General features: G+C 43.2%; 2 protein-coding genes across 5 annotated transcripts in view; one reads left to right on the top strand and one right to left on the bottom strand.

Moving 5' to 3' along the window:
* LOC130284976 (uncharacterized) overlaps nt 1-15,038 on the top strand; it is a 41,097-nt gene extending 26,059 nt beyond the window's left edge. For both annotated transcript variants that reach the window (XM_056535989.1, XM_056535988.1), the window contains exon 8: nt 14,821-15,038. In XM_056535989.1, coding sequence (XP_056391964.1) covers nt 14,821-14,850 — 30 coding nt within the window. In that variant the 3' untranslated portion in view covers nt 14,851-15,038. The remainder of the gene's footprint in view (nt 1-14,820) is intronic.
* LOC130284975 (proto-oncogene Mas-like) overlaps nt 1-21,235 on the bottom strand; it is a 69,144-nt gene that overhangs the window by 43,526 nt on the left and 4,383 nt on the right. For 2 of the 3 annotated variants that reach the window (XM_056535986.1, XM_056535983.1), the window contains exon 2: nt 20,573-20,689. The exons of the other annotated variant lie outside the window; for it this stretch is intronic. The gene's annotated coding sequence lies outside the window, so the exon portion shown is untranslated. The remainder of the gene's footprint in view (nt 1-20,572; nt 20,690-21,235) is intronic. 3 annotated transcript variants of the gene reach the window in all.

The raw sequence follows: 21,235 nt of genomic DNA on the forward strand, positions 1-21,235 counted from the left end.
TAGAGCCCTGCCAGGACCTTGTATACAGTGATATCCTGGAGTAATAAGAGAAGCTCCTCTAGAGCCCTGCCAGGACCTTTCAAATAGTTGTATCCCAGACTCTCATTTATTGCTTACAGTTTTATGGATATGAAATCTTAAATCTTGATAAAATGTGACTTAAAAAGTTTTTTAGTCTGTTAAAATAAAATGTTCAGCCCCACAGGATTCTGGGATTTCCATTTTCAGGATTTTCCTGAGGTTCTGAATCCTGCATTTGGAATATGACATCCTGAGAATTTTCATGTGATTTTATTTTTTCCCTCTAGATGCCAATAACAATCATTCAGCGTCTCCATGATATAATATTTTGTCCGCGCCCGATACGTTATACACTTCACTCTCCGTAAATTCTTCCATTACTGTCTTATTTTTAGAGGATGTTGAGAGTTATTGTTCTTAACAGAATTCCTTGTTTTATAGTCCAGCTACCAACGGGTAGAGGGCATAACCATCGACAATGATACCATCTTAGCCAGCATAGATGTCGAAGCCCTCTACTCCTCCATCCACCATCAGATTGGTCTACGAGCGGTCGAGTATTTTCTGAGCTTTCGAGGTGCCCAATTCCATGAACATAATTTGTTTGTGCTCCGTCTGCTTAGGTTCACTCTTACACATAACTATTTTCTTTTTCAAGGCCGAGTCTACCACCAACTCAGAGGGACCGTGATGGGGAGCCCCTGTGCCCCCAGCTACGCGAATCTCACGCTGGGTTGGTGGGAGGCCACCATCATTTCTCAGACACCCGAGAATATTTCAGTGAATCTGCGTTGATGTGGCTACGCTTCATCGACGACGTGCTCGTCCTGTGGAAGGGCACGAGAGACACCTTTGAACAATTGATTCATGCTATTAATATTAACGATATAGGCCTATTTTTTACATTTGAAACACAGGAACAAGTACTCAATTTCTTGGACATTAACATCTTGAGGGACTCTGATGGCACACTCCAGAGTACAATTTACCGTAAAACCACCTCCACGAACAGCCTCCTGAGGTGGAAAAGCTGCCACCCGGGTCCCCTTAAGAGGGACATACCCAAGGGACAGTTTATACGCCTCAGGAGGAACTGTTCACGCTCAGAGGACTATAAGAGAGAGGCACGCATTTTGAAACAACGATTCCGCAATAGGGGATATCAGGATTATATCCTGAATCAAGCCCTTAGAGAAGCCTCCTTGAAGCCCAAGAATTAACTTTTGACCCCAAAACAGAACATTGATCACTCTAGCACTAAACCACTTGCTAGAATCATAGGCACATATGACAAACTAGCCATCCCTATACGTAATATTATAACAAAACATTGGGATATCTTAAAAATTGACTCTGATCTACAAGAAATTGTAGGGAATTTTCCCACAGATTACATATAGACAAGGCCGCAGTCTTGGCGACCTGCTAGTCCACAGCCATCTGCAACAGCCTAATTCCATCACACAAAACTGGCTGGGTCGTCTAGCTCCAATGAAAGGATGCTCTAAATGTGGGCATTGTTGGGCCTGCCAATTTGTTGCGAGAACGAACATCTTACCCCATCAAACAGAATCTATCACCATTCAACACTTTAATAATTGTTCAACTAAGGCAGTCATCTATCTTGTAGTTTGTTCTTGTTCTCTTTCATACGTAGGGAAAACCAGCAGAGAGTTTACGAAAAGGATACTAGAACATATTGGGGACATTAGAAACCATTGTGACACCTCTATTGCTAATCACATCAATAGTGTACATGCTGGAAATGCTAATCAATTATCTTTTATAGGTATTGAGAGAGTTTTCACCTCAGAAAGAAGGGGGGATATAGACCGTATATTATTACAAAAAGAGTGCCGGTGGATACATAGATTAAAAACAGTAGCCCCTAGGGGCCTGAATGAGCATATACAATTTGGGTGTTTTCTCTAAACTGGATCCCAGATGGCCTCGGCAAATAATGACCAGTTAGGCAGTGAGGGACGGCTGTAGTCAGCCGACAGGAGATAGTGGTCATTACCATTATCTAGGTATGAATGAAGTGTGGCTATAGGAGGTTCCTGTGCGGGACCGCCCTTTTTAGGGTGCAGGGATTCTTAGGGCTAGTTTAGTATCCCTTAGCGCCATGTCAACATCCCTCACAATTTAAATAGTTACCTCCCTCCATTCGTGCGGGGCCACGTGGAATTCCTCTCACCCTATTGCTCAGTATCTATTATAGTTCCAACCCATGCACTTATAATCTACCCTGTATAAAATGTCTTCCTAACCCGCCTCTATCGATCCCCATCTTTAATGTTCTATTTACTACTGATATAATATTAATAACAAACTCGATTGATTGTCATCTCTGCCTATGATTTGAACGGCATTTGGCTCCTTACAACTTTTTTTTGCCAACTTTAAATTATAACTAAAATTATAAATTTTATTTAATTACTCGGATGTCCCCTGTAAATTGTTGGTGCCTCTCTGCTGATTACTGTAGAGATATTAATTTTGTCCTACTAATGGAGCCAGTGTAATGTTCGTGCCTTAGCCATAGACCTATCTGTCAAACACTCTAACTCCTAATCACATCAGCGTTCCATGCCGCGATTGAGTGGGCGTGGGCTCTTACGTGCGCAATTGCACACACCCTCTGTGTTCACGTTGACTGGGGGCGGGGCCTAACGTATACTTAGTCACGGCTAGCAGCGGATGTGAAGTCAGACGCCACACACTCGCAGGAACCCGCGAGAGAGCCGATAAGCCTCGGCTCCCTGCTGGATTCAGGTGTCTCACGTTGAATAGATGTAGAACCGCAGTAACCGCAAGTACAATGGTCTGTCAATGCACAGGTCTATAGCATTTCCTTTCACAGGACACCAGTGGGAATGGAATCCTTTGTGTTTCTATTTCAGGTGATCGTCAACATCAGTGGCATCTGAACAATTGAGCCCTGGGATATTGAAATATATTCTTCTGTCTTATTCCCTCAGAGCATCAGAGCTGTGTGCTTGACTGTGTGTATGCAGCAGAGCTGAGTGTGTAAATTTATATGCAGCAGAGCTGAATGTGTGATTGTGTAAATGCAGCAGAGCTTAGTGTGTAAGTGTGTGTTTGTAGCAGAGCTGAGTGTGTGATTGTGTAAATGCAGCATAGCTGACTGTGTGATCAGGTGTATGTAGCAGAGTTGAGTGTGTGTCTGTGTGGTAATGCTTACACATAATCACACACATTCAGCTCTGCTCCATACCCATGCCGTACACTAAGTTCTGCTACATGTACATGATCACACACTCAGCCCTGGTACATGTACTCAGTGTTTACCAACCAGGGTGCCTCCAGCTTTTGCAAAACTGCGTCTCCCAGCAAGCCAAGTTTTGCAACACTTGGAGGCATTCTGGTTGGTAAACACTGATATAGAGGTAAGGGGACAGATGGTTCAGCAAAATTACATATTTTTTTAAACCCAGACATTCTGGGGGAGATTCTCAAAAACTCCAGTAATTTCTGTTCCAGCGATATTATTCACACCTTTTTTTTCTCCTCACATTTTCAAGGTCTCTTGTGCTTCTTTGAAAATATGAAAATGTGAAAATTCATTGTTTTTTTGCGCCCAAATTATTACTATTTTTTACAGCCATATTGGATTTTTTTGTGCCAAAATTGCAGAGTGAGAAACTTATCACAAAAAAATATATATATTATATTATGAGAGTAGTTAGGAGTAGCCGTATTAGTCCAGTGACGCCACAGATCATCCATCAACCATTAACAACCATAGAGAAAAGGACTATTGCACCCCAGTTGGACACCATTTCACCCAAACAGGTCACTCCCTACAGGACCTCAAAATCAAGATCCTGAAAGGAAACTTCAAGAACATCCAGGAAAGAAAGACATTTGAAGCCAAAATGATAGTTCTTAAGACTCCAAGAACCGAGGACTTAATGTGGATTTAAGCTTCTTATCCCATTGTCAAAGTTTCCTATAACCTTTGCTAAACTGTCTTCCCTCTCCCTGCTCTAACACCATTACCCCCCTGCTCTCCCTCCCCTGTCTAAGTCTTATCTTCAGTCTATGGGTTTGTAGTAAAATTGTCCTTTCTCCTCTGTCCAGCATAATCACCACTCCCACCTCTCCCCCCCCCTCATCCTTATCTGTATCTATCATCACCATTCTCACCTCTCCCCCCCCCATTCTTATCTGTATCTATCGTCACCATTCTCATCTCCCCCCCCTCATCCTTATCTGTATCTATCATCACCATTCTCACCTCTCCCCCCCCTTTTTATCTGTATCTATCGTCACCATTCTCATCTCCCCCCCCCTCATCCTTATCTGTATCTATCGTCACCATTTTCACCTCCCCCCCCCTCATCCTTATCTGTATCTATCGTCACCATTCTCACCTCTCCCCCTCATCCTTATCTGTATCTATCGTCCTATAGCTATACAATTTATGGCCCAACTTATTGTCCATTCTCCACATATGTTGTTTTAACCCCTGCATATTTTGTGAGATAGAACCTGTGTTTTCTCCTTGTGAGCTCAGAAATGCTTATGACTTGATAAAGGGAGGAATCCCGAAAGCTTCTCTACAAAATCTTGTTGGTCCAATAAAAAAGGTATTACAAGATACTGCAACTACCGATGATTTTGCTATATATATATATATTTATTTATTTTATTTTATTTTATTTTTATTTTTTTTATTTTTTTTTTATTTTTTTTTATTTATTTATTTTTTTTAATTTTTTTTTTTATAACATTTTTCAATATATTTTTTTTTATAATTACTTAAATAACACCTTCTGACAAAAAAAAGTGTGAAAAAAAAAACCAAAACAATAAAACTACAACAAATCAAAAAGCTGGTGTGAAATTTTTGATGTAAACCAGACTCTGATCCCTTTGAAAATATCATGCCACGCCCACTTTTACAAAACTGACGTGAACAGTGTAAACCGCATCACAAAGCTCCTTAAAAAATGTGGTCGATACTTTTCGTGCCAATTTTATTTTTATTTTTTTGGGGCGCAAAATTCTTTGAGAATCTCCCCCTCCGTGTACTTTATAAAGATTTACGATTTTACTATTGAGCAGAGTTTTGTTTGGCGCACACTGCTGCTCCGGCACTTCTAGCTATGTGAGCAGTGTACAGCGGGAAAATGCCACCGCTCTGTGAAGTGTGCGGTAGAGGGAGTTCACAGTACAGAGACGGGGTGTTTCTATATTTGCACAAAATTTATCAAAGGACGTGCACAACTTCTGTAAATTTTGAGCAAGAATGAATACTATACAAGCAGTGTAAAGGGGGAGATCTGTGTCTACAATAGACGCCTAATGATAAATCCCCCCCCAATGTTCATATATTATGTCTGCTCTAAGAGCAGAGATTAGAGATGAGCAAAAATTTGATTCGGACAATTCACCAAATTTTCCAAAAATATTCGGTTCGGTACGAATTTTTTTGCGTCAAATTGTTTTAAAAATGGCTATTTCTGGCCTACAGCGAGCCTCAATAGGGGTATAGAACACTTTGCCTTGCTGTAACACACATATGGAGTGTGCTGGGGTAGTGAAATAATACTGTTATTCAGAATAACATGCAGATTACCGGCATCGCTCTTAGAATCACTGCTGCACAGCAGCACAATGACAGAGCCTGGAGGTGGCATCAGTGTCAGGAGACCATATAGTGACTGAATGACACAGCGTGGGGGTGTTGGCAGCATGAGGAGACCATATAGTGACTGAATGACACAGCATGGAGGTGTTGGCAGCAAGAGGAGACCATATAGTGGCTGAATGACACAGCGTGGAGGTGTTGGCAGCATGAGGAGACCATATAGTGACTGAATGACACAGCGTGGAGGTGTTGGCAGCAAGAGGAGACCATATAGTGGCTGAATAACACAGCGTGGAGGTGTTGGCAGCATGAGGAGACCATATAGTGACTGAATGACACAGCGTGGAGGTGTTGGCAGCATGAGGAGACCATATAGTGGCTGAATGGCACAGCGTGGAGGTGTTGGCAGCATGAGGAGACCATATAGTGACTGAATGACATAGCGTGGAGGTGTTGGCAGCATGAGGAGACCATATAGTGACTGAATGACATAGCGTGGAGGTGTTGGCAGCATGAGGACACCATAGAGCCTCATCTTCCCTAAGATTAAAAGATAAATCTTCACATTTAAATTGAAGATTTATGGTAGCTAGTGCTACCCTAAAAAAATTTAGGTAATGTCCCATCAGTATGAGGAGACCATATAGTGGCTGAATAACACAGTGTGGAGGTGGCTGAAGAATGAGGATAACATATGGTGGCAGAATGAGACAGCCTGGAGGTGCCAGCAGCAGCATCAGGAGTCCTAATAGTGACCGGGGGATAGAGTGGTGCGGTGGGTGGCAATACCAGTACTCAGTGACGAAGGTGGGTGAAAAAAGGTCTGATGTGGAGAAATGTTTGTAACTGGGGAGCAGCACCTTAAATCTGTTTGGCACTATCCATATTTGTGCAGTGTTGGTGTGGCACCATGGTCAATCTACTCTGATGCATCAGGCATTGGTGGCTGGAAATCCTGGCTGATCCATGCCTGATTTAACTTCACAAAGGTGAGTCTCTACACATTTTTCGTGGACAGGCGAGTTCTCCTTGTGGTGACTATGGCCCCGGCCGCACTAAACATCCGCTCTGATGGCACACTACTGGCCGGGCAGGACAGCTTTTTCAGGGCAAACTCTTCTATTCGCGGCCATAAATCAAGTTTGGCTGCCCAGAAGTCTAGCTGATCTTCAAGGTTTGTTGGCATGGCCATGTCAAGGTATGCCACCACCTGCTGGTTCAGGTCCTGCTCCATGTCTACCTGCTACTGATGAGTTGCTTCACTATGCGGGTGAAGAAAGGTACTCATCAGCGACTGTAGACTCAGGCTGCTGCTGATTGAGCTGGTACTGCTCCTGCCACCCCTCCCCAGCAGCCATGGCAGTGGAAGGTGAGCGCAGGGGGCCCCCCCGAGTCAGACCTGCGAGTGGAGGGATGATGGTGCCGATGTGCTGAATACATAAGATGCCTCTGTAGTAGGTCAGTTTGTCCTCCCTCTCAGTGGGTGTAAAAAAAGGCCCCTATTTTGTGCTGGTAGTGAGGGTCCAATAAGGTGGAGAGCCAGAAGTCATCCGCTGCCGAATGGTGACAAATTGGCGGTCACTACGCAAGCAAGCGAGCATGCATAGTGCCATTTGTGACTCGGAGGGACTCCCTGCCTCCATCTCCACTGAATACTGCCACAGTGTGTCTGGGTCCTCTGTCTCGCCTTCCTCATAACCCCCTAGCTCCTCTGGCTGATGACTAGAAAAACTACACATCTTGCAAAACCTAAACTGTGCTCCCCTGTACCTCTCCCCTCCTCCTCCAGTTCAGCCCCCACAGGGATCATGTGGCTGTGAGATGTAGGCGCCACGTCTCCTGTGCCCTGATCAGCTATCGTTTCCAACACGTGTTGCAAGAAATGATGCAGTGGAATTAAGTTGTTCATCCCGTAATCCTGTCGACTTACAAATAATGTGGCTTCCTCAAAGGGCCTGAGCAAACGGCAGTTGTCACGTATGAGCTTTCACTGGTTCACATTAAAGTTACACAGGGGAGTCCCCCTATCCGCTTGGATCATCAAGAAATCGGTGATGGCTCTTCTCTGTTCGTATAGTCGGTCCAACATATGTAGGGTGGAATTCCAACGTGTGGCAACGTCACAAATAAGACTATGTTGTGGGATACCGTTCTGACGCTGCAGCTCAAGGAGGGTGTGCTTTGCGGTGTACGAGTGGCTAAAGTGCATGCACAGTTTCCTTCCCATTGTTAGGATGTCTCGCAAATGGGGGGAGCACTTCAGGAACCACTTGACAACCAGATTGAACACGTGTGCCATGCAGGGTGCATGGCTCAGCCTTCCTTGTCGCAACGCAGACAAGATGTTCTTCCCGTTGTCAGTTTCAAGTTTTCGTTGAGTAAGCCATGCTCCGATTTCTTTACGAATTACTTCTAGCAGTTCCTTCCCTGTTTGACTCAACAAGGCAAACCATGTGAAAAACAACGTGACACCGCCGAGCCCTGCACACATGGTATGCTGAAGGGGACACTGAGACTTGTCCGGGCAGTGGAGGCTGAGGACACGGTGGAGGATGAGGAGGCGGCGTCGCACACTGTCACAGGACCAATGAGCTGACAGCGTGGAGTAGGAAGCGGCATGACCTGTCCAAGTTGGGGTTGGGGCTGTGCAGGAACCACATTCACCCAGTGAGCCGTAAAGGACATGTATTGTCCCAGACCATAGTTACAGCTCCAGACGTCGGCGCTGCCATGCACTTTGGTACACACCGAAAGGCTCAAGGACTGGCCCACCTTCTCTTCCACAAAATTAAGCAGGGCTGGTACTGCCTTCTTCGCAAAGAAATGACGGCTTGGGACTCTCCACCTCGGCTCGGCACAAGCATTCAGTTCTCTGAAAGGTGCAGAGTTCACCACTTGAAAAGAGAGGGACTGCAGCACCAGCAACTTGGACAGGTGCACATTCAACTTCTGCGCCGTTGGATGAGTGGGCGCATACTGTTGTCTCTTGGATAGGGCTTCGCCGATGGATTGCTGGCGGAATGGTTGACTAAAAGTAGAAGGACCAGGAGCATCTGGAGCGACAGAAGGAGGGTATGACACACATCTCACTTCGGTTGAGGTGGTGGAGCCTTGGCTGGCTGAAACAGGGAGCGGCGTGCCACTGGGGGATGCAGCAGACTGGACCACTACATCGGAGCCACGGTTCTCCCAGGCCGCTTTATGTTGGTGAAGCATATGTTGACGCAGGGCCGTCGTGCCAACATTGGGACCCGGCCACGCTTCACCTTCTGCTGACACATCTTGCATATGGCTACGTGAACCTCCTCTGGATGCTTAATGAAAAACTGACACACCCCCGAGTAGCTCATTTTCCCACCAACAGTCCGCAATAATTGACTGCTACTGCCGACGTCTCCAGAAATCCCTGTTCCACCTCCCAGGAAGGTAGACTGACGCGAAGCAGGTGGTCTCCCCCGGGCACGTTTGGCTCCAGAATTTCATCTTCTACCACCATGCTGACTGCCAACCATGCTACAGCCTTGCTGACTCAGCTGCTGCCTCAAGGGCAACCTGCAACCCTCTTCTCCTGATGATGATGAAGCCCCTCCTGCACCCGGCTCCCAATTGTGATCAGCTTCATCATCAACAGTTGTGTGCACGTCACTGATGTCCTCCTCAGGTTCCCCAACAGTATCTGCTTCAGGAGCCTGAACCCTTGCAACATCGCCTCCCACGTCACTCCCTCGTCCCTACTTGACCGCCTAGTGGAAGAAGCATCGGATGCCTCCTCCAATTCTTATTCTTGGCTGTCCAGTAGCTGCTGACTGTCCTCTATTAGATCGTCCTCACTGAATAGTGGAGCTGAACCCACAGCATAAGATACTTCTTTAGGGAAGGGAACAGCATAGGGCAGAGGGAATGGGAGGACAGGGACTGCTCCTGGGCCATGCCAAGTGAGGGTTGTGTCTGAGGAACCCACCGACTGTTGACTGGGGGTATCAGATGTCACTTGTGATGATTAGTGTTGAGCAGCATAGGCCATATTCAAATTCGCGAATATTCGCGAATATATGGACGAATATTCGTCATATATTCGTGAATATTCGCATATTCGTAATATCCTCGTTTAATTTTCGCATGCGCGAAAAATCGCGTATGCTGAAATTTGCATAAAAATTAATATAAATGAAAATTTGCATATGCGAAAATTAGCATATGCTAATTTTCGCATATGTGAAAATTCGCACGCCAGTTTCACACAGTACTATTAGAGCCTTCTTTCAACCAAACAAGCTAGAAGGAGAGAGGGATGATCACTGATGTGTACTGTGAAAAAAAAAAAAATAAATAACAATATTCGTAAGTACGAATATATAGTGCTATATTCGCGAATATTCGCGAATTCGCGAATATGCGATATTCACGAATAAAATTCGCTTTGCGAATATTCGCGAGCAACACTAGTGATGATGTGGATGAGCGTGTTAACCAATCGATGACAGCAGATGGGTTGCTGGTCGAGACACGACCGCTAGCTGATAACGGGAGCCCAGGCCTCTCGCTGCAACTCCTGCTGCCACTTGCCCCTAGTCTGCTGCGACCTCTGCCTGATGAATTTAGGCCTCTGCCACTCCTCTGTGCACGTCCTGGCACTTCTCTCCCTGACATACCAAGTGCTAATATGAGGGAAGTACAATACGCTTCACTATGCTTAAAACAGTATTTGCGTAGAACATCATCAGGTGATTACTTTTGCCTCTACTTTTACAGTATCTAGGCCTTTTAACAGGAACAAAATAGTACACTACTTAGATGTATGTATGTGGAATGCACTTATGAGGGCTGAAAAATGCTCTACATACACTTAAGTATTTGTGTACAACACACGCAGTACACAACAGTGCTGTAGCACAAAGTCGCTGTGTACTAAACCCAAAATTGCACTCTCTCCCAATCTCACTCCCTTCCCTATCAGTGCTTCTAGGCAGGATTTGTGCTTGAGCTGAATCGCTGCTGTTCTGTGCAACAAGCTCTCTGCCCCTCTCTGTAATACTTTAACAATACCAAAAAAAAGGGCCACCTATAGAAAATACAACTCCTTGGGGAATTACCTCCTCAGGGTAGCCCTGACTGAAAATCCCCCTAAATAATATTTAAAACTTAACCTTTCTTTCAATGGTAGAAAGTTGAATTTTTTTTCTCAGCGGCCACTAGATGGCAGTGTACTTTTTACGTTCCTCTAATCAATTTATTTTGAGCGTTACACAGACTATTAGGAATGGACTGCTAAGTATGTATTATACCATCTACAGACTAGTATAACCATCAGACCATTTGTTGTGGAACAAAGACACAGAGTTGCGCAAAAAAAATATTTCTTCCTCCTCTTCTAAGGTTTCTTCAGCTGAGCCAGCTTTTCCAATGGTATGAGGCAACACACAGCTCTCTGCCCCTCTCTGTAATACACTGCTGTAGAAAGTGACTGGGAGGTTAATGGCTGCAGTAAAATTTATTTTCTGTGAAAAATGCACTGCTCTTTGATTCAGGGTAATCCTGCCTACCCTTGTTCCCGCCTTCCCAGGTTTCCTTGCCCCATGTACGTACATATAGATCTACCATTTTAGATGCCCTGGAGCGTGGACTACCCTAAATTGAGTTTAATGAAGCGATTAACGAGATAGTGAATTTACGGAAATTACGGAAATATTCGCATTCATTGCAAATCAAATTTTTCCTGACATTCTTAACGAATTCAGGAATTTTTAGAATGTGATTCTGCTGCAATGGAATATCCAAGCTGAATTAATCCAACAGATTCCACTCGAGAATTTGGCTGTGTGAACAGGACCTAAGGGTGCAAGAAAATGGGGGATAATAAAAATAATAATCCTTCCCTGGATACTCACGAAGCCGACCTAGAAAAAATCTGGACCTTCCAACTTCTTGACAGCCGGATCTATGCAGATTACTATATTGTAACCTTGTCTTGTTAATATGTAATGACCGCTTTTTATTATTATTCTATGTACTTATTTTTTCTTTACTGACGAATATGGGGGGGGGGGGGATTCATCAAAAGTTACTTCAGAAAGTCATTATATAAGTAGTTTCTTTTTTTCTTTTGGTCTTTCTTTCTTGCTCAAAATTTATCAAAATGTCACACGGCAGTGATAAATTTTGCACACAAAAGTCACACTTTCAAAATCACCTTACAAAGTAACTTTCAAAAGACAGGATTTTATTTGCTTTGCTGTGCAATATTTTTTTCTTACCGTATTTTTCGCCGTATAAGACGCAATTTTTCCTCCCCAAAACTGGGGGGGAAGAGTTGGTGCGTCTTATACGGCGAATACACACCTATCGGGTCGGTCCCTGCGGCCATCAACGCCCGGGACCTGCGGCTAATACAGGACATCACCGATCGCGGAGATGCCCTGTATTAACCCTTCAGACGCGGCGATCAAAGCTGACCACCATGTCTGAAGGGAAAGTGACACTAACCCGGGCTGCTCAGTCAGGCTGTTTGGGACCGTCGTGGTGAAATCGCGGCATCCCGAACAGCTTACAGGACACCGGGAGGGACCTTACCTGCCTCCTCAGTGTCTGCTTCGTGCCGGGATCCCCTGCATGGCGGCACTCTCCTTCGACATCATCACGTCGTTGCGCATGCCGTCCCGTCATCCAATAGGAGCGGCGTGCGTAGCAACGTGATGACGGCAACGGAGAGCGTGGATCCCGGGGAAGAAGACGTCCAGAGCGTCAGGGACACCCCGGGAACGCGACGCCAGCGATGGAGCGACATCCAGGGCAGCAGTGACGGGTCCGGAGCGGCGGCGACACGTGAGTATTACCTCCTATCCAGTGGTCTTCAACCTGCGGAGCTGCAGATGTTGCAAAACTACAACTCCCAGCATGCCCGGACAGCCATTGGCTTTCCGGGCATGCTGGGAGTTGTAGTTTTGCAACATCTGGAGCTCCGCAGGTTGAAGATCACTGTCGGGTGCAGAATCTTTTTTTTTCTAGATTTTGCACCTTTAGAATTGGGTGCGTCTTATATGCCGGTGCGTCCTATAGGGCGAAAAATACGGTACGTGCGACTTTTTTTTGCAAATGTCACTGTAATAAATTCACTACTACTGCAAAGGGAAATACTGAAAACTTGCTTACCTAGGGTTTGTAACAAAAGTTGCTTATCAGCCACTGCCTTCAAAAAGTCGCACGGAAAGTTGCTTTGGCGCACATGCGGCAATATCTGCACATAGAATAAGCAAAAAAAGTCCCTTACCAGCTTTGATAAATTCCCCTCAATATCTGTTTTAAAGAAAAACACTTTTATAAACAAACAGTTGGAAAAAATTATAATACTAATAATAAATGTGATGGAAAGATTAATTATAAGCGTATGGGAATAAGTGATAAATAATGGAATTTTGATGGAGAAAAATATAATATCATATAAAAAAGAAAGGATATAAGAAAGAAGAAGAAGAAGAAGTGAATGCGATACTGTGCAGTTCACCTTTTCTTTTCTTCCCATATTATTATTATAGTTGAGCGAGACGACCCCGCTATAGTGAATTTATTATAGCGACATTTGCAAAAAAAAAGTTGCACTTAGCGTATTTTTCGCCCTATAGGATGCAGCGGCATATAAGAAGCACCCAATTTTAAAGGTGCAAAATCTAGAAAAAAAAGATTCTGCACCCAACAGTGATCTTCAACCTGCGGACCTCCAGATGTTGCAAAACTACAACTCCCAGCATGCCCAGACAGCCGTTGGCTGTCCGGGCATGCTGGGAGGTGTAGTTTTGCAACATCTGGAGGTCCGCGGGTTGAAGACCACTGGATAGGAGGTAATACTCACATGTTCCCGCCACTCTGGACCCGTCACCGTTGCCCTGGATGTCGCTCCATCTCGGTCGCCGCGTCCCCAGGGTGTCCCCGACGCTCCGGACGTCTTCTTTCCCGGGATCCACGCTCTCCATCATCACGTCGCTACGCAAGCCGCTCCTATTGGATGACGGGACGGCGTGCGCGACGACGTGATGACGCCGAAGGACGGCGCCGACCATGAAGGTGATGCCGGCAGGGAGCAGACACCGAGGAGGCAGGTAAGGTCCCTCCCGGTTTCCTGTAAGCTGTTCCGGACGCAGCGATTTCAACGCGATGGTCCCGAACAGCCCGACTGAGCAGCCGGGTTAGTGTCACTTTCGCTTCAGACGCGGCGGTCAGATTTGATCCGAACTTTGGTGGATTTGTGGCTCGCTGAACTCTTGATCCATGCCAGGTTCATCTGGAGAGTACCTGGTAATGTTGGGGCTGAGCTGTGCTCGCAGCTGGCAGCCCCATGTACAGTCCCGTGCCCAGCAGGAAATTAGTTTATTCCAGCGCTAATTAACTCCTTGGCGGGGAGAGGGGTGTATACATTATACAGCCATCTACAGTATATGGTTGTATAATGTATAAAGTGAAGACAGTGAAACCATCTCGTCTCTAGTCCAGGCCTCTTCTTGTGTAGCCCTGCCTCTAGTGATAATGTCAGAAGGGGGTGGAGCTAAAGAAGAGGCCTAGACCAGCGACAAAATGGTATCTCTCTCATCACTTTAAACATTACACAGCCATATAGATGGCTGTATAATGTATACAAGCCTCCACCCCAAAGAGTTAACTAGCGCTGCTTAGCAGCACTATGTAACTCCTTCCATGTTAGACCTGTGAATAGCGCTCCGCAGGAATTCTGTCATATTCTGTTTCTGATTATTTTGTCTAACAACAGATGATAAAAAAAATCTCCTAGCACCGACCTTGTTCACACAATTTACCTGAATACTTTGATTTTATTTTTCTTATTTCTTATTTTTTTTATAAGTTTCCAATGATAATGATTATTATTATTATTACTACTACTACTACATTTTGGAATACTCCTGTCTAAAGTTGCACCAACATGAGGAATAATCTTTAGTTGGTCAATAACAATATCATTGTTGTTTTACTATTTGAGCTGCCACACGGCCTGTTTGCTTTTTACTCATACACCTCACACTTTATCGTGAACTCTCCATTCTCCGTCCCTGCTGGACAGACTTGGGGATCACTTCTTGTCCTGACTATTACCTCTCGCTGGTTATACTCTGTAAACATTTAAGAACACAACATGTGAATGAGCTCTTTTTCATGGAGATTGTTTGTATCCACAGGGAACAAGGAACAATATGAAAACACAATGACCCTGGACCCTGCTCCCAACTCCACCACCGGTCCCTGCCCCTGACTCGACAGGACCCTGCGCCATCTCCATCCATCGGTCTCCACAGTCACTATTAATGTCCATAGAGAAAGAAGAATAAAATGTTATCACTTGAGTTTTTTTTGTAAAATGTCTGAAAATAAATAAATATTTTGAAATAAAAAGAGAAGAGAGAAGTTAATGTGAAATGTCTGAGCGGAGAAGAGGCAGAGGACACAACAAATTACACACATAGTGCCCCCATAACAGTGATTTCTACAACTCTTCCATATTATCTACAGCTCCTCCATATTATTTACAGCTCCCCCATAACATCTACAGCTCCTCTATATTATCTACAGCTCCTCTATATTATCTACTGCTCCTCTATAACATCTACAGCTTCTAAGAGCCCAAAGAGTTAATCTGCACTGAGTAATTTTGTTATTCTGGTTACTGTGAAAATGCCCTGTTCTCTGCATGGTCAGCTGACCTTGCTGACTTTTCACCTGCTTAGCTCCCTATTTAAATCCTCAGTATTCACCCAGGCCTCCCCTATGAAAGAGCTCATACTCCTAGCTAGCGTTTGTATTATATCTTGTATTTCTGGCATATCTGACCCATTGGCTCCACTCTCTGACTTCTCTTCTGTTTGGCTTTTCTGTTATTTCTTGGTACTGTCTTGGCTTGTGGACTGTGACATATTGTGTGTGTGTGTATGTTTAGTTATTATTTCTGTTATTGTGTGTGATTCCATACAGACAGTGTCCCGACCTCCATCTGTACTGTTAGTTTATTTTATTGACGTTTTACTCCCTGCACGTATTCAGGCAAGAACTCTCACCATGGTTGTGGATTCGTCGCCTAGAATGGGTACGTAAGTTGGCAGGGATAGTGTGAGCGGGCGAGTTCAGGGCTTCACTCTTCCCTGCCCATACATGACACAGCTCTTCCATAACATCTACAGCTCCTCCATAATATATACAGCTCCTCCATAACACCTACAGCTCCTAATGTCTTGACCGACTGTGGGGACAGGGAGAGTGAGCCTGAAACTTACCCTAAAAACACTCTCCCTGCCTACTTGTGCCTCCATCCTAAATGATGGATCGACAACTGGACGCCAGTCCCTTCCTGCGCAACAGTGCACTTGGTCACAAGCCCGAAACAAAAACGGAAAACTACTCATACAACACATACAAAAAAGAAAACACAAATATGGGGCGCGACTAAACTAATATGGGGCATGAAACATCTTAGCTACGAGGAGCGATTAAAGGAGTTACAATTGTTTAGTCTTGAGAAGAGAGGTTTAAGGGGGGATATGATAAACGTATATAAGTATATTAATGGCCCATACAAAAAATATGGAGAAAAACTGTTCCAGGTTAAACCCCCCCAAAGGACGAGGGGGCACTCCCTCCGTCTGGAGAAGAAAAAGTTTAGTCTCAAGGGGCGACACGCCTTCTTTACCATGAGAACTGTGAACTTATGGAACAGTCTACCTCAGGAACTGGTAACAGCAGGAAAAATTAACAGCTTTAAAACAGGATTAGATACATTCCTGGAACAAAATAACATTAATGCTTATGAAGAAATATAAAATCCCATCCCTTCCCCAATGTTGCGCCGCGCCCTTCCCTTCAATTCCCTGGTTGAACTTGATGGACATATGTCTTTTTTCGACCGTACTAACTATGTAAATGCTATTTAACAGCACTAAACAACAAAAATGTATGAAGTTTAAATCTCTCTTTTCCATTCATACTCTCAACATTCACCCAACATCCACTGCTTCCCTCTACCCTCCATCTCTGATCTTTATTATAAATTTTGCCTCAGTTTCCTAATTTTTGAATTTGTGTTCCAAAAAATTCCCAAATCTTTCTCCATTTCCTTCCGTTTCTTGAGTTAGGCAAACTATCCAATCTCAGATTCTCCATAGTGCAAATCTGTTTTAAATTTCTTATTATATCCGATGTTTTGGGGAGTTCCTTGGTTTTCATTTGTTTTGCAATACCTACACGGGCCGTTGCTAAGTTGTGATAGCTTATTGTTATTTTCTCTAATGAGAATGTCTCTAATCCCAATGATAGAAGGGCCATTCCTGGGCCCCAACCTTGGATATCCTCTAGATCTAGTAATCTGGATAGTACATAATAAATACTATTCCAGAAGGGCTGTATTTTTATGCAATCCCACCATATATGTAGCATAGACCCTGTGTATCACAACGCCAACACAAAGAGGAATTAGTCGATTTAAATTTAGCAGTTTTTAACGGGGTCATGTACCACCTGTACAATAACTTACGTGAGGACTCTAGATGGAACGCACAATGAGATACCTTTATTGGGATACGATATATAAAAGCCCATTTTTCTTCTGTAATTGTGATCCCCAGGTCCTCCTCCCATCTATTCTGGTAAATCTGCCTATTACTCTGCTTTATTGATTGAAGGGCTTTATACGATTTGGAGATACCCCCTCTTTCACCTTTGCTTTTGAAAAAATATTCATTATAGGCTGGTTTATCAAGAGAATTCTTTAATTTAAGAGATAAAATACAATGTCTGAGTTGAAGATATTTGAAAAATTATTTAGAAGAAATTCCAAAACTAGTTGAGATTTGGGGAAATTGAAGGAGTACTCCTTTTTCACAGATAGAGCCTACTGTCTTGGTGCCTTTACTTATCCATATGGACAAGTCCGTTTCTGGTAAGAGATGTTGTATGGCTTCCATCGGGATTGCCTCCAATCTTCCCAAATGAAGTATATTTTGTTTTAGGGCTTTTAGCCACTCTTCTATACTTGCTACCAGCACGGAAGGATAAGTTATTTTGATCTTATTTGCCAGTGCTGCCTCCCAGAGTATCAATCTGGGACATCTTACTCCCGCAGCCTGAGATTCCAGGGCAACCCAATGCATCTCCAAATCATTGTGCCTCAATCTTTGTGTTTGAGTGAGTGTTATGGCGTTATAATAAATCTAAAAGATTAGGGCAGCCTAAGCCTCCTTCTTCCACTGACTTGTATAAAATTTTTGCCGCTGTACGTGGTTTCTTATTTCCCCAAACAAAATGTTGTATTATTTGTTGAAGTGTTTGAATTATTTTTATTGGGATTTTTACTGACAAATTTCGGAACACATACAAAATTTTAGGCAGCAGTATCATTTTTGAGACTGCTTTTCTGCCGATCCATGATATCGACAGTTTTGTGTATGAACTTATATCTGTGTTTAGTTGCCGGGAAAGCCTGATTCTTGTGGGGAGGAGGCTAAATCAATGCCCAAGTAGGTTATCGACTTATTGGTCCAGTGGAAGGGGTAAGATTTTTCTAGTTGTAATTTAATTTCTGGGTCAGTGTGTAGTAGTAAATCTATTGATTTAGAAACATTTAATTTGTAATAGCTGACTGATGAAAATTGTGCTATAAGGGCCATCAATGATTTCAAGGATTCTATTGGGTCAATACATGAAATAAGAATATCATCAACGAAAACACTTATACAGTGCTCGCCGCTCCCTATTATGATGCCCCCTATCTCCACCGAACTCCTCACTTGGTCTGCAAAGGGCTCTATCGCTAGGGTAAACAATAGTGGAGACAGGGGGCAGCCCTGTCTTGTACCATTTGAAGTGGTAAATTTCTTTGATAACACTCCCTCCGTATATACTCTTGCACTAGGGGCTGAGTACAAGGCCATTATGACTGAGATTAACTTGGGGGAGAAACCAAATTTGGTCATCACTGAAACTAGGTATCCCCAGTGTACACGGTCGAATGCCTTCTCCGCATCCAGACCCAGGAAAAGAGAAGGCACCCGACCGCGTCCCACTATATCGATCAAATCCAAAACTCGTCTAGTGCCGTCTGATGTCTGGCATCCTTTTGTAAATCCGACCTGGTCGACTTGTATTAAATTAGGAAGTATTTTATTAATTCTATCTGCGATGATTTTAGCATAGAGTTTAATGTCTTCATTTAGTAATGAGATTGGCCTATAATTTGATGTAAGTGATAGGTTCTTTCCTTCCTTAGGAACAGTAATCACCATTGCCTCTAACATCTCACCCTTCACTGTACCTGAGCTAAGTATCTCATTAAATACTTCTGTTAATATTGGGGCTATTTTATTTGCGTGTGTTTTATAAAGTTCACATATTAACCCGTCCGGTCCTTGGGCTTTTGCTAAATTTAGTTTATGTATTTGTTTAATAATTTCCTCTCTAAGGATGGGTTGACACAAGGTTGCGTTTTGGGGTTCAGAAATAACCAGTAAATACATTTGTGATAGAAAGTCTTTTATCATTTCACCTGTTGGCTAATTAGTATTAGTGTCCTCTTTTAAATTGTACAGATTACTGTAATACTTGGCGAAAGCATTCTCCACACTCTTTGGGTCATAAACTCTTACTCCTGTAGGCAGGGCTATATAATCGATTTTATCTCTTTTGGTTTTCTTTTGAATCTGTCTGGCTAAATACTTTCCTGGTCTATTGGCCAACCAGTAAGTATTCATTTTTTTTTTTATTTTGAAGTGCTTTATTAAATTTATGTAAATCAAGATGATGTAATTCCGAGGTTATATCAGTAATCTTTTCAGATGTTTCTTTACTATGTTGATTTTTATTCTTCCTGTGAAGCTCCGAGAGTTTCATGTGTAGGGTTAGTCTTTTAGATTTGATTTGTTTATTATAAAAGGCATTTTGACTTATTAATTGACCTCTGATTGTTGCTTTCAAAGCATGGAAGATGTATTCACCGACTTTTTATTTATTTGTAAAAAAAGACTCAATAAATGAAGATATAATCGGTTTTAACTCTTCATTCATTATAATATGGGCTTTTGCTCTCCATGGTCTATACTCATGATTAGGACCTGCCTTTTGTAACGTTAATTGAATCGGGGCATGATCTGACCAAGAAATGGTCTTGATATCTGAAGATAATACGCCATCCAACAGAGGTCTGCTGATTAAAAAATAATCAATACGGGTATATACTGCGTGCACAAGAGAAAAGTATGTAAAATCAGACTCGGTCAGGTGACGTATTCTCCAGACATCAAATAAGTCGTACTGGACCCTAATCCCAACTATCTCATTGGTTCTCTGTGGAGTACCTTAGAGGTAGAGTCCACAGAGGGCCAAATTGTTTGGTTAAAATCACCCATTACTACAACATTGTCCCTACTTGAAAATGAAGCTTTACGAAGCACTGACCGCAAAAACTTATTTTGGTTAGAGTTAGGAGCATAGATTCCTATTAATACGAAATGAACCCCGTTGATACCTCCCCTGAAAATTATATATCTCCCCTGGATTGCTGGGTTTGTTAATGAAATAGAGTCCTTAAATATCAAAGCTACTCCTCCTTTCTTCCCTGGGGCTGGTGCCTGATAGATTGTTGGGAATAGTTTGTTATTTAATCTATGTGTATTTTATTTTAAAGGGGTACTCCACTGCCCCAGTGTTCAGAACATTTGGTTCCAAAAGCCCATTTAGTTCTGCCACGCCCCCTCAATGCAAGTCTATGGGAGGGGGCGTACGCCCCCTCCCATAGACTTGCATTGAGGTGGCGTGGTCGTGACATCACAACCACGCACCGAGCTTTGGGAACTAAATGTTCTGAAAGCTCGGGCAGTGGAGTACCCCTTTAAGGTGTGTTTCTTGTAGACATAGTATATCAGTTTTTAGTTCTAATGCTTCATTCCATACCTTGTCTCTTTTGATTGGGGTTTTCAAGCCTCTACAATTCACGGAGGTCAGTTGGAGTGCCATAGTATTTTATACTGGTGGTCTTCTTTAACCTTCGGAATTTCCTATATTAATTTCCTGAGTAGGAGGGAGGGGGGGCAGTTAAGTACCTTCACATATATCCACTCATACAACTTTCTACATTTAATAACCACTTCAAAGAAGAGACAACAAAACAATAAAACAAACAGATAATACAAGGTAAAGTAAATACATAGGGAAAGTTGGCGTGTTTCCCACGCCAGATGGTGAGTATGACTTTTTTTCTTGTTCATACTCTAACGTCAGCTATACCGGCTAATTGGGGAAAATCAAAATATTAAATAATTTATCCAACCCTTAAATACATTATTCTATTTACTTAAATTTGAACAAAACAGGAGGAACTGACACTCATTTTTCTTAATTCTAAGGCACTCTTCATAGTGAAGGGATAAGTGAAGGAAGAGCGGAAAAAAGAAGAAGAAAAAAGGGGGAAAAGGGAAAGGAAAAGAGAAAAATTGCAAAGATATAGGTCTTGAGGTGTGCAGCAAAAAATACTCAATCTCTAGTTTTTATCACTAGTACTGAACAATTTTCCCCTCAGATGTCATCAAATTTTGGCTGTTCTCCCTCTGTTGGGTT

Source organism: Hyla sarda, chromosome 8 (genome assembly GCF_029499605.1).
Source record: "Hyla sarda isolate aHylSar1 chromosome 8, aHylSar1.hap1, whole genome shotgun sequence".
In the NCBI taxonomy this organism is placed as follows: Eukaryota; Metazoa; Chordata; class Amphibia; order Anura; family Hylidae; genus Hyla; species Hyla sarda.